We start from the raw sequence: 20,260 nt of genomic DNA on the forward strand, positions 1-20,260 counted from the left end.
GCAGCAAAAGGTGCTTCCGAAGGCTATAAGAGGTCTTTACTTCTAGTTTTAAAAGGAATCTTTAGCGTCTAACAATACCTATTATGGTGCGTGATGCTAAATATGTATCCCACTATATATACACACATAAAAGATTAAATACTGTTCTTCTGTGGGGTTTGTTTACATGGAGTTAAGGGTGTCCTGTTCAAACATGTCGATCTATCATACATGGCTTTGCTTCTAAGAATAACTAAAATGATGTAGCTGAATAGAACCGGTGCCATTAAAGCCTCTATGGAAACAAAGTCCATCTAAAAGGAACAAGTCAGTTTTTCTGTAATATTCTGCTCTCCCACGATACTCGTCAGCTCAAAATAAGATAGCATTGGTCGGAAACAAAGCATTTGACGACAGATGAACCATTTGGCCCATCTCATCTGCCTATTATTATTATTGGTGAAAACCTCGACTGTACCTTGGTCTTCTTTTATAGTCAAGAGCCTCCTGAGTGTTATTGAGGGTTTGACTCGTTCTAGGTGAACATAGACCCCTCCTGAGTGTTATGGAGGGTTTGAGTAGTTCTAGGTGAACATAGAACCTCCAAAGTATACGGGAAGGCGTACAACACACATCGATATCTATTTCATAAACACTAAACAGACAAGACTTAGAGACCGCACAATATCCTGGAAAAAGAAACATTTTATTGTTTTAAACTGGAATGTGAACATTAAACAAGGAAACGAGATAACCTCTTCCGTAAGTTTACTGGCAAAAGCCAATTCTAGGTTTCAGGTGCGATACAGAAATTATCAAAATTCACGTCACTACCGTTTCACGCCAGGTTCAACGCTTCATAAATACAAAAAAAAGACATTCGCAAGTTTCTTGGAATGCCAAATAAATATCTAGGTACGAAATCCAGAAATACTCAAGCTTTTCAAGTCCAAGGAAACGAAACAAAAATAACAGAAAAATATATATATATATATTCCCTACTTTATTCACTTAAGTAGTGTTGTTCAGGTAGAAAATGCATGGCCGCTTAGTTTCCCCTCGCCCCCGTCAATTGCTTATCAAAATAGGTACACAACGTAGAAAAGTGAGAAAACATGTCAGGAACTGGTAAACAACTTCTTAACACATAAATTCTTCTAGAACGCCGTAAAACTGCTGAAAACCCGATATACATATAACATTGTATAAAACGCATGTATGTGGCGTGGTCCTGGCTTAGCAACGTTTAGTTGCTTTCCCCTGAGTGCTGGGCGGTGAGAGGGATCAGTGCTTTAATAGGTGACTGAGGGTTTTGGGTTGTTTTTTTATTTTATTTTTTTACTTTATTCTGAGATTCTGTACAGCAGGACATTGTATTCCCTGAAACCACGTGAGACGAGACGGGAGAAGAGGCCCCCGGCGCGCAGCTTCTCAGATGCGAGACCTTTTGGAAGGTGGGGGGGCAGCTTGAGTTTTCCTGGGCGAGACCTCCAACCCCAGCTTCTCCGCCTCGCTCACAAAGAAGGACTGCAGCCGGACTCCTGCTTTAGCCTCGCTGCTGTTGAAGTGGTTGTACTCGAAGCAGTTGGAGAACATCAGCTCGACATCTTCCACAAACTCAGCTGTTAGAATGGAACATGCGCATACATATTAATCCCGGTTGGCCTCGTGCCGAGGAAGTTACACTAGGGATTGTACCTTTTTTTTTTTTTTGACAACTGCTTACAAGGAAAATGTAAGAAAGTATTTCTTTGGGAACCATTGCCATGGAAGAGAAAGCTGTTATGTACCGTAGGGTACACAAGTTTTTGTTTAATAAGAATGGTGTCATATAGTCATGATTTGGGTCATCACTTGTGTTCCTGCAAGTCCAGTGGAAAATACATGTACTTTATACAATAATAAAGAACGTGTTGCCAGGTTGACAGCTGGCACCTTCTGGCCCAGGGCAGGTAAAGCCAAGTGGTCCCACTGCAAAGGAGCCTTGACCCTGATGTGTTCCCACCTTTCTTGCTCACACTAGACCTTGGTAAAGACTTTTGGACCGGCCCGGGGGACAACTGCCGCCTCTGCCCAGCCGTACGTTGCATTACACTAAAGCTATAATCAAAGGATGGAGAAGAGACACATATACCCGGAATCATCCTCCTGTTAATGTTTGATCAGCTAAAAAATGGTTAAACACACACACACACTTCTACTAAAGTGGGTTTTCTTTCTGTTGCACCGGAATCGTGTATTCTCTCAGCCTTGGGATGGGAAACTGACAAGCAGTCTGCATCATAATATCCATTCCAACAACTTACCTGCCGATTTGTATTCACACTTGTTCACTTTCTCTCTGATGAGATTTAAGGCAATGGGTTTCTGGATAATGTCAAAGTAGTCTGGAACCTACAAGACATTTTTCTTATTTTAATTTCACTTTTTAAAGTTTCTGACAAGAAATAAAAACCGTGTGCCCCAAAACATATTGTTATCACACCAAAAATATCCCACTGTGTGTGAATATCTGAAGAACGACACCTAGCGATACTACATAAGAATCCTTTTTCAGTACACTTTTAATTGTCACGTCATGAAAAAAGTAATTTATGTTATTGACGGCCACATATTAACACTGGCCTCAACATATCTCTTATAAATCGTAGGGCATGGTGAATCTGAATTTAAACTGGCACTAAAGATTTTTGCGGTAGCCGCACCGCTGCTTATGGTACCTGAGTTTTGGACACGAGTCTCATGAAAGGCCAGCTGTCGTCGTGCCTCACCAACTCCACGATTAACTGTTCGCAGGCCGATAACTCGTGGACACCGTGATGCCTTCCGGAGCTCCTTCTGCTTCCTTGGTCCGCGGTAAAAACGTCTTTAGAGAAAAGACAAAAAAAAAATGAATAAACTGTAATGAAAGAGCAAAGGAACTACAACATATTAAAGTGTTTCTGGCATATAAAATAGCTTCATCGAGGGCATACTACAAACACAAGTACACAGAGGCCAAAAAAAAAAAAATCATTCTGAAACCTAATTCTCATGCAATTTTGGCATCTAAAACTACTTTTGTATCATGACTCCTTAACTTGGGAGGTGGGGGGGGCAGTGAAGGGAAGCACAAATGGTTATAACCAAGTAAAATTTCAGTGATGATCCAAGCAAATCATCCTCAGAGGAGGACCGCCAGAAAAATCAGCAAATTTCCCTTGCTATCGAACCGAATCATTTCATGACATAGGCTAAAGAATCGATTTACCTGCGGACTGACGTCTTTTTCCTCGCCCCGTGGAATTAGTCGGCGCAGTCGGTGAATCGTCGGACTTGCTCCTTTTCCCTCGAGGTGTTTGCTCGCTACTTTCAAGACTGAATGGCCGAAAGGCAAACGGGCTTCCAACGGGAGTGTTACCAGCAGACTTCTGCATCCCTCCACGGCCCCTGCCCCGGCCCCTGCCCCTACCTCTACCCCTGCCCGGGCCTTTCCCATGGACCAGCTCCACAAGAGAAGTCTCAGGTGAGGATGCATCCGCCGTTGAGTTACGTGTGGAGAGACGCGATGACCTCTTATTTTCCAAGGGTGGAGCAGATCGGGTTTTTCTTCCTGTGCCTCGTCCTCGTCCTTTTGGTGTAGGCAAGACGTTTTTTGGTGTTCCCTGCGGGCTTTTGGAGGCTCTCCTTCCTTTCTTTTTGGGTCCGGGTTTGCCACCCGCCCTTCCGCCTTTCTTCTTCAAAGGAAAATGTACCTTGGCCCGTCCTCTCCTTGGTGGACTGGAAATACGACATATTTGAAAGATTAGCATATAAACATTCAAGACACAACAGCTTGCCCTTAATATTCCTTAAAGGAACACTCCAAATCACAGTAGTAACACGTGGAGTCAACTTTACATGAACTCCAGCACATGCTTTGCAATCTTAATTAAGTTGGAAAACTAGACTTCTACGTCTTGTTCTTCCTCCTCTGCTTCTACTGAAAAAGTCAGCCCGCCCCTACTTAGAAGCAGAGCACATAACTTCAAGTCACCTCACATGACTTCACGTATGACCGTGCAGCTGACCTGCGAGAGAAAACGGCGGGGTCTACGGAAAACAGACTCCAAGCTGCGCACAAATATGCACGGTGCGGAACAGGGATGGTCCCTTTGAGATAAACGTATTAATGTGATCTACCAGAATGCACTTCGGAAACCACAACATGATGTTATAATTTTCCTAACTACACGAAAGACTTTCATGCCGACTCTCACCTTTCCTCTTCAGACATTGCACACAGCTCTTCCTCCTCATTTTCATATTCGCTCTGCTCTTGCTCCTCTTCCTCCTCCTCCTCCTCCACAGTTTCTTCTTCCTCCTCCTCCATGTCTTCATCACTGTCCACTAAGAGCCTCTGTCTGGTGGGTGCCCATCTGGATCGTTGCTTAGGTCGGCACTCTGGACAGAACCAGTCCCCCTCAGGAATACACTGAAGGAATAGTATGAGAGATATGGATGGGGCCTCCACTATGCCAGTGCCATTAAACGATACTTTGAAACTTGAAAAAAAAACTTACTTTTAGTTTGGGCCTCACACAGTAAATGTGATGGCCTCTGTCACATCCATCACAAAGCAGCATGCTCTCCCCGTCCCCCTTCTTTCGGCAGACCTTGCACCGTGCATTCAAGATGGAGCGGGACCACATAATGCTGCGATCCAGCGTTGACAAGTGAAGGAAGATCTGGGACAGGCTTCCCGAGGACAGCAAGGAGTCCCTCCATCGCTCCAGTACTGTCCTCTGGGTACGGCCATTCTCGCTGGCATCTACAAACGAAAGGCAGAGGGCTTTTTGGCCTGGTTTTCTTTAAATCAATAAAATACACGCTATTTTTGCTATGGAGATATATCACAAAGCAGTCGGTTAGCGACTATTCTGGAATGCCATGAACGTCACAACGGGCAGGGGCTCAAAGCGATCACGAGCTGGAGTTTCTCCGTTATTCTCTTAAGATAAAAAATAAAGGGATTCCCATGCCGGCATTTATTGGCAGACATTCCCTATTGATGGGGAAAAAAGCAACCTGTGCATTAATACAATCAGTCACTACGCTCAATATATGGGGATGGAAATGTTCTTTTCTGTCACTCAAGGTTATGTATATTTGACAGATATTTATAGTTTTGTTTTCTAAGTCAACCATCAAGACACCTACCGTCTTTCTCGCTAGCTTGCTCTTCATCTTTCCTTTTCCGGTCTTCCTTTTTCTTTTTATCAGATTTTGCATCCCTTTTGGTATCCTCTGCATCTCCTACGCAAGGCGGAGAAGAAATAGATTTGCAAAACGGTAATGTACTTTTAAAATAAACGACACTTCTCTTGTGTTTATTACACTGACGAACTGAACATGCTTAAATCATAATGAATCAACCTGCAAAACAGAACATGCGCATGCATTTCGTGGGATGGAGGGATCTTTGACTGGTTCCAGTATGATTAAGTCTGGAAATCTTGGCAGATGAAGGCAGAGAGTTTAATTATGGAGGTTAATAATGGAAGCAAAATTTAACGCCATAAAACAAATTTTGGCATCACAAATGTCTGGTATCAATATCAAGGTGTGGGGGGGGGACTCACCAAGGGGAGCTTTCAAAAACTTTCGCTCCACTCCCTGTTCAATTTGCAGTAAAACCCGTGCCAAGAAACGTACGGAGTTGTTCATAGGCTGGGGGGTGTTGGCGCTTGTGGAAGTGGCGCTGGGGGTTTCGTTTTTCAGTCCCTGGAGCCTACAAAACAAGCGTGAACAAAAGAAGGATATACAACCATTATAGAAGTGCAGAAATAATGAACGAGGCACGAGTGAAACAGGAGGAACTAGTTATAAAGCGAGGTCTTCTGCGTTGTCTATTCTTTCACCCCTCCTGTAACATGTTCCCGATGTCAAACACGTTGAAAAACCCCTTTTTTGTGTCCTCTGCTGGGTTTGCCCTTTAATGCTTCAAGAATTACGATATGGTCTTGTCGGTGGCTTAAAACTTTGATTTGTGCATCAGAGCGGCAATGACGTGAGCCACGGCCATAAGATTTGGGCATCAATACGTACATTCTTCTTGCCTTATGGAGCGGCTGCTTTGACCCTTGGCGCCTTAATTCCACATTACCTTGCGTTCTAATAGGGGAAATTATAGCAATGACTGCTTAAGGCCAAGTCTGAGATAGCTTATTTTTCCCCAGAGTGTCATTAACTAAGAAAGGAATATATATATATTATTATGAAAAGGTAAGAGACTCGAGGTTTTACAATTTTGGCCGCCATGTTAACGCTGCACGGAGGCGACTATGATGAGAAGCCAAGAACAATGTTATTCACGTTGCGGTAATAGAGCATGCTAAGGAAGGTTGCTTACTGAAATAATTATGGAACCCACAATCCACTGCAGGCAGCTCCAACAGAAAAAGAACAGCATTAGTGAAGGTTGTTTTTTTTTTTTTTTAAATATATGCCAATTTGCATTGATCATTCTAATTTAGGATTTAGATGATAGTGATATCAAAGTTAAGGACATGCCCACTGTTCATGAAATCAGACAACTAAAAAGCAAATATAAAATAAACGGATGATACGTTAAAACATAAGTAAGAAATGCTTTAAATAAATAAAGGAAGTAGGCTTCTCGGAGAACTCCAAAAACACAGAAGCTGCATTAAAATTCATCTGGAAGGACAAGTCAGCTGGCACTTTGACCTCACCTGTCTTTAACATTCAGTTTTGAATCAATTTCCATCTCTTCGGCAGGCTCATTGTTCTGTGGTTTCACGTCTCCGTTCTCCTTTGCTTCGTCGCTCAGGAGGTCAGTGGAACATTTCTCGATAGCCGCTCTCCACGACTGCCGGTCAGGGACCTGAAAGCAAACCAAATTCGAAAGTGTTTGAAACAACCAACATTGAGACGGACGAAGAGTAAATGTTTCTAATCGCCCCTTTACTTATAACAAAGCACAAAACGAATGTTGGGCTGCGCTGTCACCTGAATATAGAGAGGCAGCCAACAGCTCCTGTTTGTGAAGCATTCAATCCCAATATACTACATTGCATTTAACATGTGGAGATATTATTCTCAAGCACATTAGCCTTCCATATTCACATTTACAACCAGAGAGGTTTTTTTTGCCGGGTCTCTGATCCCAGATAAACTTGAAACTAGTCCTTAAAAATGCCAGGGTTTGGGGGCTCTCATAGTGGCAGGGATTAACCCTACTAGCACAATGATTCCGCCCCGTTAGCCATGCTCACTCATCATTACATTGATAAGTCATGGCGTACACTCGCTGCAGTGTTTCTTCATTTCACCTTTTTCTATAACACAGAGGACAGTACAGACTTTAGTGGATGGATGCAATATAGATTTTGGCTAGGGTTCTTAACGTACGTAGATGCAGGAATTTTAGTTCAGAATCAGTACCTTGACGGCTCCCAGGGTCCCCTGGTAAATTCTATCTTCAATATCCAAAAGGAGTTCACATAGCCTGAACTGAAGCTGCTTCTCTGCCGAGGCATGTAGAGAGTCAGGCGCAGTCTGGGATCGCCCACGTTTTACACCCGTTGGAGGGTTATCTATAGAAACACAATCAAAAAATTAGCTCCACTATCTGTTCTTGTGCACATGAGACCTAAAATCCAAGTCGCGTAGTGAGCCACGATTGGGGTCCTTGAAAAACTTTCCTGCAAAGACTGATTATAACGTTGTACAGAAAGCTACGTTCACCTACACGTTCATCGCGTACACTCAGATACGTCATGAATCACACTATGGATATACCATAGAGTAGAGTAACAATATCTAGGCTTCACGTTAGGCTTACTGTCTGGAGAGATGACATGGCTTTCAGGAGAAGAAGGGGTAAAATTCCCATGTAAATCTTCTGAAAAGTTAACTAATAAACCAGGACATTCTACCTGCTGTATTGAAGCGGTTCGCAGGGAGGTTGCAGAGTTTTTGAGAGATTTTGTTCTTTTCCTGTAACAGGGTCTCTTTCAGGGAACTCTCTCTGCGTCCCCTGGTGTTCAGAGACTCTAGGAGGGCATCCAGCTGCTCCATGGAGTTATAGTACCACCAGTGGTTGGGCTTGGTCACTGGTTTTGAAAGCTCTTCCTTGGCTTCCTGGTCTGGCGATTCATGAGAGTTAAGTGCAAGATCTGCAGCCTCTTGCTGAGAAATGGGACGAGGCTGTAGCATGTCTTCTGTGACGCCATAATAGTCTTCCTCTACAAACAGGCCCGGCAAGGAAAAGAATGTCCAAAAGCGCCTATACCAACGATCGCGCCCCAGCGGGGAGATATTGGTAGAAGCTGTGGCTGCCTGTATCTTTGCCAGTAACTCCTGCTCTCTCTTTTGCTGCTCCTGCCTCAGTGACTCTTCCTCTTCAGGAGTCAGAGGTTCTTTCTTCTCCAATGTTCCCTCAGAGGTTGGATCTTTGTTCTTCCCATCTTTAAAGCCATTTTGGCCCTTGTTTCCTAAAACACAAGGGAAAAACAAAATTATACTTCCACTTTCAAGCGCATCTTCTGTCCTGCTCTCGTCGTACTGAACGATGAACACAAGACAATAGCAACCAAAAGCAAATACACATATTCCGAAGTGAATATATAGAAAGGACAAGCGTCTCCGCTTTCTTGCAGCATTGTACATGCGCATACCAGCACTGACATACGTGCATTTGTTTGCTGTCCAACGCATGACTTCTTCTGATGGGTTCATTCGCACCGAAGATTAAATCACTTATCACAATATTATGGTTCACACATAGCTACCTCTGCCTTTCTTGCCAAACGGCGTGGCTTCTTCTTCATCTTCAGAGTCTTGCTCTTTCTGCTCCGGGTCCTTATTCTCTGAACTTGTATCCAACTCCTCTTGGTCTTCATTCCTAAGGGAAATAAATGGCAAATTAGCATTTTTTTCCCCCCCAGAGCATTGCAAAACATTTCATGCACGTCTCACGAGGTCTTGATCGCCATAGAAAGCCGCGTTTTCACCCAATAAGTGGAAAGGCTCTATTGCCAGTATCACTAAGAACAGAGGTGACTTTTTGACTTTAAATGCCTGCGCCTTACCCTGGAGCTCTAGCTAGGCCGGCATTTTCGTCTTCTCTCAATTTCTCTTGCTTGTCTTTCATCTTAAGTTCTTGTTCCTTCAGCTTATCTTCTTTTCGTTTTCGAATCCTAAAAACATACAAGATGCAAAATAAAAAAAGGAATTCCTGAAATTCGGTAATTAGGAGTTTAGTTCGAATGGGTGTTTAACCCCCAATGCGCAGAAAGTGCTGCCGCTGATTTCAATAGGAGCCCTTTCCATTGCTCCATGCAGCCAATCAGTGGTAAGAATCAGACCATAGGCGACCCAGGGAGCTGCAGCTTCCAACTGACTTAGTTACATCTTAAATAATGCAAATTAAATACTCACAGAATATTTTAAATGTGCATTCTTCTCTTTAAATAAAGCCTCTTAAAATGGGCTCAGATTCCTAGAAAGCGAGAGTCCCTTTCACCTCCTAAGCATTCATCGATCTGTTTAATGCCGCCGCTGGGCATATCTGCACTGACCTGGCCGCTGCGCCTTCCTTCTCCCTGCGGTTCTGTTCAGCTTTCAGTTCTCTGAACTCTTGCTTAGCCTGGCGGAGCTCTTCGAAGTTATCTTCAATGTAATCTCTGGTAGAGACTAGCGTGAGCAATTTGCCGCACAACGCGTGAAGAATCTTCAGTTTCTCACCTAGGACAAAAGCGGCAAAACTGGATGATTTTGGGCCGGTGCGGGTTTATGTCACTGTACAAGTTTAAGAACTAGTAAGAAACATAGAGCTTTCAAGACGCACTTTCCATTTTGCTTACAGGTTAAGAGGGACAGTAATGATAAAGCAAAAAAAGATTAAAAAACCCTCAGAAATTTAGAGAACATACTTAGCAAGCAAGGCCCTCTTTACCTAATGTATCGGTTTATCTTAGTCCGTTAACTCTAGGTTTGCCGTACCCTCTGAATGTATGAACTGTGAGAAGCGTAAGTAGTTGGCACCATATAAAAGATAACAATAATTCTAGGTGCATAAAATCTGAATTCTATAGCAGGTAGGGCCTGTAGTTTCTGTATGGCTGTGAATTCAAACAGATTGTTTTTTGTATTTAATTCTGAAACTCAATGTCTCTAGAATTTTTTTTGCTTAAAGTAAAGCAAGAAGCCAGTTCTGTAAAATGACATACTAAATATAATTCTTTCAGTTTTATATTGTCTGAGAGCGTTACAGTGTGGTAACTAGTCATTGATTTATTTATTTTTTGATGAATCCCATCACTACCAGTTTGCATGCTTCAGCTACAGAATGCCTATCTAAGTACTTACAAAATATCTTAATATGTATTCTTCGTTGGTGAGGCTACTTTATGACACCAGAGTGTCCCTTTATGATAATTCTGGACTTGGCGCTGTGAGTAGATACGTATAATGCATTAGATTTACTCTCTCACCGGGTAACAAGGCGTACACAGACAAGGAGGAGAGCTTCTTCAATATGGCGGGGTGGGTAAGGCGAAGCTCCAAACACGCATCATCAGTGGCATCAAATCCGCCCTGCTTCTGGTATCTATACTTGGCGTTGGCTGAATTTGCATCGGAACCTGATGCCAATATGTGGAGCCGCAGGATCTCCGATAGCGTGCAGCTGTCCAAATCTAGATCCTTCAAACTGCAGCCTGTCAAAGTACAGTAAAGACACAGTTACAGGTTATTTGCCAAATCATTCTGTAAGTAAACACAATATATCCTTTTTGGGAAATAATAAAATTCTACCAAGTCCCAAAAGTTGACAGATTTGTATTAATAGTAAAATAAAATATGCATTCACCATCTAAGAGGACTCTGGAAATAAGGTGGAAGAACCGTAAACATATTGATTTCTGCTTATGGACGTCCATAACTGCTAATGCTTTGGGGTTTTTTTTTTGGTCAAGACTCATTCTGAAAAGGGACCTTTTGGAAATTAAAAAAATATCTATTTAAAACGTACCTTGGTGTAACTGCGGCCAAGCAGCAGCTAAAGCGGCCACGGCAGACAGCGCCGATTTGGTTGGGTCAGTAGCCTCGTCCAACGCTTCTGTCAAATCTGACAAACAAAAAAAGAAAAACACATCAATCCACATAACCAGGAATACTTGAGTTACGCGATGTCGCGCCAATGAATTAGCCCGAGGTTCCGTGCTTCGTTTTCTACAGAACAGGGCAAGATTAGGTCGCTATGCATGGCTCATAATGTATACATGATATTTAGAAAATAATTAACCTTTTGTCTCTGCCTCCAGTATCTGGTCTTTTGCCACCTCCTCCTCCTCTTCGGTCATGGCGTGAAAGATGGCAGACAGGAAGAAAAACAGCAGCTCGCACAGCGGCCCTTCAGGGTCACTGACAACCAAGGCCTCTTCAAGCATCTCTGAAAACCAAAGAAACAGACAACGAGATTGGCTTTATTGTGATTATCTACCCATATAACGTGCAAAGCTTAACGCAGATAAGAGACATATACACCTCTGCATCGTCTGATGATTAATTGGCTGTAACACATACACTTAAAAAGCCTTTATGCAGAAAAGTATAATGTATAGGATGAGCAGCGATTTCCTTGGCTACTTCCTAAGTGCTGGCATGCAATATTAGCCAACTAATATGGACATATTAGGCATGTCAGATTAATAAAAAGCATCAAAAGCAAACATTTGTAAAACAATACAAAAGGCTAATCAGAAATAACCATATGTTTAAATCTATAGCACACACCAAACGTCATTCCATCAGGAAACTCGTCCTTGAGCTCGAACAGCTCTCCAAAGGCATGGAGGAACTCTAAAACCATGACGGCATCTCCGAAACATTCAGGAGGGATCCGGGTTTTTACAGGAATGGGCAAAGGCAGCTCCTGAAAGACATTAAAAAAAAAAAATATACACATTAGGAATCAGGCTTTCACAAACGCAAGGAGGAAAACAAATTGTGTACCGAAAACATAGGGTTAAGCATATTTTAGAGCCATTTTTAAAATCTACAAGTACAAAAGCTCATCGTTCTGACACCAGATGGCTTCCCATCTTCCATTTAATCCCAAATCCAATTTTTGAATAGTCCTTTCTGCCGGAGGAGGTTACCGGCAAAGGAACACCAACAAAACGGATTTAGAGGATGAGAACACAGAACTGTTTTGTTAGAAATGACTAGGAGCATAAAAGTAAAAAAAATAAAAAAAGAGACCTTGAGGTCGTCACATTCCATGTCTTCTCTGGGCTTGCTCCAAAGTTTCAGATGTTCGGCGTATTTCCGCTTCTCCTCACGGATTTTCTCCCTTTCCTGAAATAAGAATATGCAGCCTTAATGCTTTGTCATTTATATTGCGTGCATTACACAGCTCAAAGGGTTTGACCAATGTTCAGTTTTAAGGCAGGGAGAATTAACAGTTGAAATTAAACTACCTTCTCTTTTTCCAATTTGATCCGCTCAATTTCTTCTTTCCTCTTCAATCTTTCTACTTCGACCATCTTTTTCAGTTCCTCTTTTTGCCGGTCCTTGTTCTTCCGTTCTATAAGCTTCGCCTTTTCCAGTTCTGCACGCACTCGGCGCATCCTTGCCTTTTCCAGTTCTGAGAGCAAACATAGTAAATCATACATCCAAAAAATATCCAGAACAAAGGAACTTGTAAAAAAAAAAATAAAAAAAAAAAAAATACCAATGTATAAATAATCATAAAAAATACATAAATTAAAATTTTAAATTTTTTTTTAATTAGGCATAAATTATTTCAAGATTATTTCATGATTTTATTTCATACCCATAGCTTTCAGCTCCTTTTTGTGCTTCAAGATTCTCTCTCTCTCTTTAGCTGCTTTGCTCTGATTTTGTTTGCTTGGTAAACCATTGCCCTAAAACAAATTTCGTTTTCAGTGTTTTCACAAAATATAAGAAATGTCTCTCTGATAGCAAAAGATAAAAAAGCACCTAAACGATTAAACATATTCCATGTTGAGAGCGGGGATGCAGTTGGAGGCTATATTAACCGGAAGTGAACAAACCAACCATGTGGGTCATTGGAAATAAGTTATTTCTTTAGTGTGCAACCAGAAGAGCGTCTCCAAAAACATTATGTTTGTCTCGAAAGCCCTAAAGATGACCACAGCCGAGAATCTAAACTCCCAGCTTCTCATACCAAAAGAGATATCGGTTACTACAGAAACTTTTCCTGCAGCTGTTTTGACCACATCCAGTCAACAAATGGACACTTTTACCGCATAACCGTGGAAACCAATAAATCAGAAATCCGAGATCGAAAAAAGTATGTATGCGATAGGAAACAAGTCAAACTTCCAACACCCACCTGCTGCACATGTCAACCGACCGTTAAATCAGGGTACTTTCTGTAGGCACTGCGCACATAACGAAACGTGCACAATGCAAAAGTATAAATGAAGACAGTATCGATCGATTGATTTTTCAGGACAGGGTATGAACTCACTCTGGATAAGTGCTGGCTGGCCGGAGATCTTCCCATTTGTTTTCGGTTCGCCGCGGGGAGCTGAAAGATCGGAGGATCATCGGGAAAATAACAATGGAAGCTTTCCCCTGAAACCTCATACTTTGTAAGTGAACTGGCCTTTATAGATGAAGAAAAGAAAAAAAGAGATGTCTTGAATAATGGAAAAGAAATTAAAAAGGAAATAACATGTTTCAAATAATAATAAAAACCCCCACAAACATGGAAGTGCATGCAAATTACAATACAACAGGTGTGACTATACCTTGGGCTTTAGGATCCCATTCTGGGGCTCACAGTGCAGCTTTAGGAAAAGTTTCAGTCGCTCCGGAGAAAACAAAGTCGGTTTTCGACTACAGAGAAAATAACAGGTAACATGTTAGCTAAGAAAAACGGAGGCACAAGAAAATAAAAAGTGATTATGCGTAGAACATAAATCGAATTGTGCTGTTAATGTTTAGTTGTGAATAGTAGAACCTAAAAGAAAATGTGTTCTGTTGTTTCAGCAGAAGGGCACAGGGATCCAATGCTGTTTTGCACAGATTCTTTTAGTAAACTGGAGTCGGTAAGCAGATCTCCAGCATCATATAGTCAGGTAGCAGCCTTTATATATATATATATATATTTATGTGTGGGGGGGGGCATACCTGAGTTGTGATGACCTAACAGTAACAGATTCGTATAACTCCTTTACGATAGGCTCCACTTTGTATTTGAGTAAAGATGGATCGACGGGCTCTTTGCTCTTCCTAAAATGTTAAAGAAAAAGAAAATGCAGAAAGATACCCTTGTTAGCCAATTTTAATGAGCGGCCGGTAGTTACTGTGCTGCAGAGCCATTAGTAAGTTGCTGATTGTTGGTGACTGCTTTACACAGCCTTTTAAGGATGGGTACGGAGAAGTGAGAACATCACAGCAGGGAATTGGTTATATGATGTCATAAGGTTAACATTTAGACAATTTCTCTCCAAAACAATCACACAGACTGCAAAAGTACGATTGCGTTATTACAGCCGGAACGTTTTCCTTACGTGTTCTGCGGGGGAGTCTTAGGAGACTCGTCATCACTATCACTGATGACGATGGTGTCCTCCTCTTTGTCATGACCATTCGCCACGCCATTTTGCTGGGGAGGTAGTTTGACTTCCAAAACTTTGCACTCCAATCTGACAGACAAAGACTGAATGAGAATCTTTTAAGATTACCGTCCCAACGCCAAACAAGCTGGGACACGAACGTATGCCTTGAAAGCATTAATTCAAAGAGACAGAACGAGGCAGTTAGTATAACCTTCTACACCAAGCTTTGTTATAAGCCTTTGTTCCCTGAGAAAGAAAGACCCTCTGTCTCTCTCTCTCCTGGGCGTTCCTTTAAAGGCAAATGCTTCAGTCCAGGTTAAAGCCCCCCCCCCCAAACGATCATCAGTCCAAGTTAGATTACCTTTTTTCTGAATATGCATTGAAGATTCTCATTTTACATTTAAATAAGATATTGCGTATAGAACCCCGCACACAGCAGCACATCCATCCTTCTTAGTCAGAAGATCAAACTGTTTTTTTTTTTTAATGGTTTATTCACTAAAGCGTGAACAGCATTACTTCACGGAACCTCTACTAATCGTAATTTTACTACATGTATCCGGACCTTGCAAACCCAATCAAGAACCGATGAGGCTGCAGATCTCCCACCTACTACAAGGTACACTTGTTAATTTGTGTTCATTATTCATTATACGATAATATTTTGGGCATTAATAAATCGTTTTTCATCATAACCTAGCACAGGCTGAAAGGATTACCTGGCGCCGCTGTTTCTCACCACGTCCACAGTCTCCCCAACAAAGAATCTGTTCTTGACGTATCCGAAGACGTCGGCGCAAAGATCTGCCACGCGCTGGTGGTTGGCGAGGGTAGAGATGTATAGGATGGGCACGATCAGGGGCTCTGGGAAGCTCTGCAAACTTTGCCTGACTTTCTTCTCCGATTCAAGTGCTTCTTGGTACGTAAGTCCGGATTTGCCAGTGAGAGAACAGCTCCAGACCAGGCTGTTGCATAGGATAGTGCGCTCGAAGAACTCGCTGCATGGAGAGAAACAACAGATGCATTTAGATCTGCAAACATAATTGGAACTGATATGTAAATAATTTAGAAAGCGGGTAAGTTTAACCGCCTGATTTTTACGCCAGGGTGTTTTGGAGTCATTGACGGCCATTTAATACCCACGTTGCTCTTGTCGGATCCTGTAAACATAGGATGTGACCCCAGCGCTTTTTAAACAGCTTCCCCCACCTTACTCGCCAAACCAAAATATGGAATATTTGCCAAAACTGCCTGAAAAATATTTTTGGCCAGTCTTAGCCATCTTCTTAGAGTCCATACATCCAAAGGGTTTGGGTTAAGTCGGAAACCAATGCATTGGGTAAGAAGGGCCTGGTTCACAAGCTTACCATCTAGACCAGGGGCGTCCAACCTGCGGCCCTCCAGCTGCTGCAGGACTACATCTCCCATAATGCTCTTTCAGCTAAGGGGCTGGCTGAGGAGTATGGGAGATGTAGTCCTGCAGCAGCTGGAGGGCCGCAGGTTGGACGCCCCCGATCTAGACGATGACTTGTTCACGTATTTTCCTACCATCAAAAATCTAAAACAGTAACGCAGCAACACAGCAACACAGCAAAAAAAAAACACAACAAAACGATCAAGAACCCCTTCAACACTAAAAGATAACCGTGTTACATTACATCAAAAGGGCACTATTTACTAAACTAAGAGTTTGCAGTACAGGTGCGCTTACAACTCTGACCTTACTATTCACCATGAGGGGCAGGTTCAGAAGAACCCTCAAGCATTCTATGAACTTAACTACTGGCTGTTTCGTAATAATTTAGATCCTCCATCCTAAAAATCTGCTTGCTCAGGGAAATCCCAGATCTAGCTCGCAAACTGGTGTGGGTTTTCTAGTCTCGCTAATTTATCAAATAGTAGATGGGAGGCTATAGGTTAACCACCCTGCACAGAAACGCAAGTCATACTAAACCACGCTGCGGCGGACGATGCCTGCGCTGGACAGTTTTGACAACCGTTCAGAAGTTTGGGGTCACTTAAAAACTTCCCTGTTTTTGAAAGAAAAGCAAATTCTGTCCATTACAATTGTAGCTGGAAATGGATGGAATATCTTCATATGCACACAGAGGCCCTTTATCACTCCCATCACTCCTGTGCTCCAACGGCCCTTTATCACTCCTGTGTTCCAATGGCCCTTTATCACTCCCATCACTCCTGTGCTCCAACGGCCCTTTATCACTCCCATCACTCCTGTGCTCCAACGGCCCTTTATCACTCCCATCACTCCTGGGTTCCAACGGCTCTTTATCACTCCCATCACTCCAGTGTTCCGACAGCCCTTTATCGCTCCCATCACTCCAGAGTTCCGGCGGCCCGTTATCACTCCCATCACTCCTGTGTTCCAACGGCCCTTTATCACTCCCATCACTCCTGTGTTCCAATGGCCCTTTATCACTCCCATCACTCCTGTGTTCCAATGGCTCTTTATCACTCCCATCACTCCTGTGTTCCAATGGCTCTTTATCACTCCCATCACTCCTGTGTTCCAATGGCTCTTTATCACTCTCATCACTCCTGTGTTCCGACAGCACGTTGTGTTCACTGATCCAGGTTTACGTTTAAAAGGTTGAAATGTTAGAAAACTCTTTCACAAATCATGTTACAGCTAGAAATTTTCTGTCCAAACACCTGAGTGACCCCAAACATCTGAGTGACCCCAAACATCTGAACGGTACAAACAATACATATGGACTGAGCCGCAAGCTGGTTTTCGGTGCTACTAATAAGCATTTCCTGCCATAAGTTTGTATTTCATACACAATTAAAAAACAAAACAATAAAAAGCAAAAGTTGCGGAATCCAACAAAGTTTTTGGCCTTTCTTTTCTTTTTTAAGTAAATATTTTTGCTTGTGTGTCCTGAAAATGGTTACACAGGAGTGCGAGGCTCACGCAGCCGCAGCGCATTGACCCCGGTGTGACTTTGTTCTGCGTCTTTCAGAATCTACCCCTTAAGACAGGCTGCGAGACGCTACGCGTGTCTACCAACGATAAAGGAAGCGGCAGACAGGCACGGAGATCTGTTTTCAGTCCCACACAAAAGCCGACGAAAACAAAAGGGGAGGAAAAAAATAAAAAAAAGAATAATAACAGAAAAAGAATGAAAGACTCCTACCGTGAAATCCCAAAGGAGCGAAATAACAAAAATATGTACGATCCTCACCAAAATTAATTTTCTACACTAAAACTATAGACGGAGAGGAAGAACTTTAAAAGTTCCAATGAAGCGCACGCTAAAGCTTCAAAACAAAAGAGCGATCAGCCACATGTCCCACCGCGGGAGCTTTCAGAGCGAGGGGTTCAAACGCAACACGTACAATAAGGACATCTTCGTCTGCGTCTTAATGTATATGGGAAAAATGTATATATAATGCGGGATTTCCAGCTCGAGGAAACGGCTACCATACAGGAAAAACAACGATTAAAAGACTAGCGGAATAGCTCCATTCAATAAAAATAAAAAATAAGAAGCACATCTTATCATTAACTATGATAGACTGTAAGCTCTTGGGACTATTCAGATATGAGATGCAATAAGAGACATCTGAGCAAGAGACATGACAATCACCCCCTCCCTCCCAAGATTGGGAAATTGACCCCATTTACACTGACGAATAAGATTAGGACTGCTGATGAGTCTAGGGGGGGTATTAAGATACAGGAATTCCATGAGAGAAGCCCCTGATCAGGCTTAATCACGGTTCTGGAGAAGCCCCTATGTGCAGCCCCAGAGTCCAGGGAAACTTCCTGCCCCAAGAGGTTCAGCAGCAGCTGGGAGAGCTGACAATCACATGCCCGGCTTGCATACACTGCCGTGGAGAGTTAGGAAGCCGCAGCAGCCGAGGGATGAGGGGCTTTTTCTTACTCATAGTCCCTGAAGATCTCGTTGGTCACCCGGCAATGGAAGAGGCGCTCCGTGGGCTCGAGGTCCGGGGGCGGCGGGTGCCGGGAGAACGGCTTCCGGTGCAGTAACGGCATGTCCTCTGCTAGCCCACCGGCTTACACTGTGGAGAGAAAGGAGACCGGGTCACACGGGCAACAACGTGCGCACGCCTGGCGAGGCCGGCTCCCCCGCGTACGTAAAGTTACCGGGAATACACTACACAAAGGGGGGGAGGCAGCCAAAGTGACTCGTGGAAAAACAAAGTGTCTGGGGAACGCACGGGTGTGCGGCGTGACAGGACACGTAGGCCGGTAATACCGGAGCCCCGGGTCTATATTCCTGAGTTGAGCTTCAGTTCCCCCAGCCCCGTGCGCTCCGTACCCATCTGAGGAGGAAGCAGCCGGCTGGGCGCGTTGAGAGATGTGACCCTGTCCCGCGTTCCGTCCCGCCGGGAACTTCCGGTTGCGAGGGATGGCGGGAGGTGCGTGTGAGCCAGGAGCGAGTGGCTAGCGGGCAGGCTGCTGTTGGTCCCTTGGACCGAGAGCTGGCGGGAGAGGGAAGTGCGAGCGCCGCCGGATCCTCCCCTATTGTGTGCTGAGCTCACCATGTGTGACAGCCTCTCCCCACTCCCCAGCTCATTGGCCCAGACGTTACCTAGACCCTCAAACAGGTGCCCTGCCACGCGTGGGGGGCGACTGATCACCCACGTGACAAGCCATCAGGTTCTCGAGTGGGGAAAAGAGTTTATCACTGAATTATTTGTTTTATGATAAAAGTGATCAAACTGATTAAAAACATGCCCGGGCAGGAATTCTATTCATCATATAGATTCTAAGATCATCAGCATCACACCGTGCGGCCACCAACATCTATGTATGGCTACTGAATCTAAGAAGAGGCCAGTGACTTAGTATGACTTAGAGTGTTTATGGCAGCAAATACATGCGGACTAGATGGGCCGAATTTGATGCACGCAATCACAATACATAGACACATAAACATCGTTATACCTGGTGTCATGAGCATCCATTACATGTGAAACATGGCGGCCATCTTTGAATACTGATGTTATTCTTCAAAGTTCTGTGGTTTTTTTATTCTTTATTCATATAGACTCCATTATACACAGAGCCGAGTCCCAGGTCATTACTATGAATGTCTGCAGCGCGACTGGACATGGGGAGATGAAAGACTATATGACCAAAAGCATGTAGCCACCTGACCATCACACCTATATGGCCTTGTTTGACATCCCATTCCCAAGCCATGGGCATGAATATGTAATTGCCCCCCACCCCTTTGCAGATATATCAGCTTCAACTCTTCTAGGAAGGCTTTCCACAAGATTTTGGGGAGTTTCAGTGGGAATATTTGCCCGTTCATCCAGTAGAGCATTTGTGGGGTCAGGCACTGAGGTTGGACGAGACCCCTAGATCTCCACTCCCAAGTCAGGGCTCTGTGTGGCCGGTCAAGTTCTTCCACACCAAACTCATCTCACCATGTCTTTATGGAGCTTGCTTTTTGCAAATTGTTTTTTTTTGGATGTACAGGGTGGCTTGGGGTTATGGGTATAGGAGTAAACCTCTCTTGTGTATGCATCAACGCTACAAGGTCACCTTATTTTAATAGTGAACATCAATTACAAAAAGTCCAACAACCAGGAAGTCAATGTGCATTTATTTTAAGCAGAAAACCTACATAATCAAATGGTTCTATATTTTGTAATACTGGCAATATAACCCTCCCCATTATATACAT

The 20,260-nt window shown here is 43.3% G+C and overlaps 1 protein-coding gene across 1 annotated transcript; it reads right to left on the minus strand.

Annotated features, from left to right (window-relative positions):
- Positions 1–666: 666 nt before the first annotated feature.
- BAZ1A (bromodomain adjacent to zinc finger domain 1A) lies at positions 667–19,002 on the minus strand. Its single transcript, XM_053474580.1, has 28 exons — positions 18,884–19,002; positions 18,485–18,623; positions 15,299–15,577; positions 14,532–14,666; positions 14,149–14,250; positions 13,767–13,854; positions 13,484–13,621; positions 12,803–12,893; positions 12,447–12,613; positions 12,229–12,324; positions 11,761–11,899; positions 11,270–11,416; positions 10,997–11,092; positions 10,458–10,682; positions 9,543–9,708; positions 9,054–9,161; positions 8,754–8,866; positions 7,899–8,456; positions 7,405–7,556; positions 6,693–6,844; positions 5,580–5,728; positions 5,158–5,253; positions 4,521–4,768; positions 4,218–4,432; positions 3,230–3,738; positions 2,700–2,845; positions 2,286–2,373; positions 667–1,601 (listed from the first exon to the last, which is right to left on the minus strand). Exons 2-28 carry the CDS (start codon positions 18,595–18,597, stop codon positions 1,411–1,413), a joined length of 4,707 nt encoding a protein of 1,568 aa, XP_053330555.1. The 5' UTR covers positions 18,598–18,623; positions 18,884–19,002; the 3' UTR covers positions 667–1,410.
- Positions 19,003–20,260: the final 1,258 nt, after the last annotated feature.

Source organism: Spea bombifrons, chromosome 9 (assembly GCF_027358695.1).
Source record: "Spea bombifrons isolate aSpeBom1 chromosome 9, aSpeBom1.2.pri, whole genome shotgun sequence".
In the NCBI taxonomy this organism is placed as follows: Eukaryota; Metazoa; Chordata; class Amphibia; order Anura; family Pelobatidae; genus Spea; species Spea bombifrons.

Excerpts from the sequence above, each read along its gene's own strand:
- BAZ1A (XM_053474580.1), bottom strand. The coding sequence starts at position 18,597 with ATGCCGTTACTGCACCGGAAGCCGTTCTCCCGGCACCCGCCGCCCCCG. Across the intron at positions 6,845-7,404 it reads GGACCCTGGGAGCCGTCAAG|GTCCCTGACCGGCAGTCGTG; the intron begins GTACTGATTCTG and ends GTTTGCTTTCAG. Across the intron at positions 3,739-4,217 it reads GCAATGTCTGAAGAGGAAAG|TCCACCAAGGAGAGGACGGG; the intron begins GTGAGAGTCGGC and ends TCGTATTTCCAG.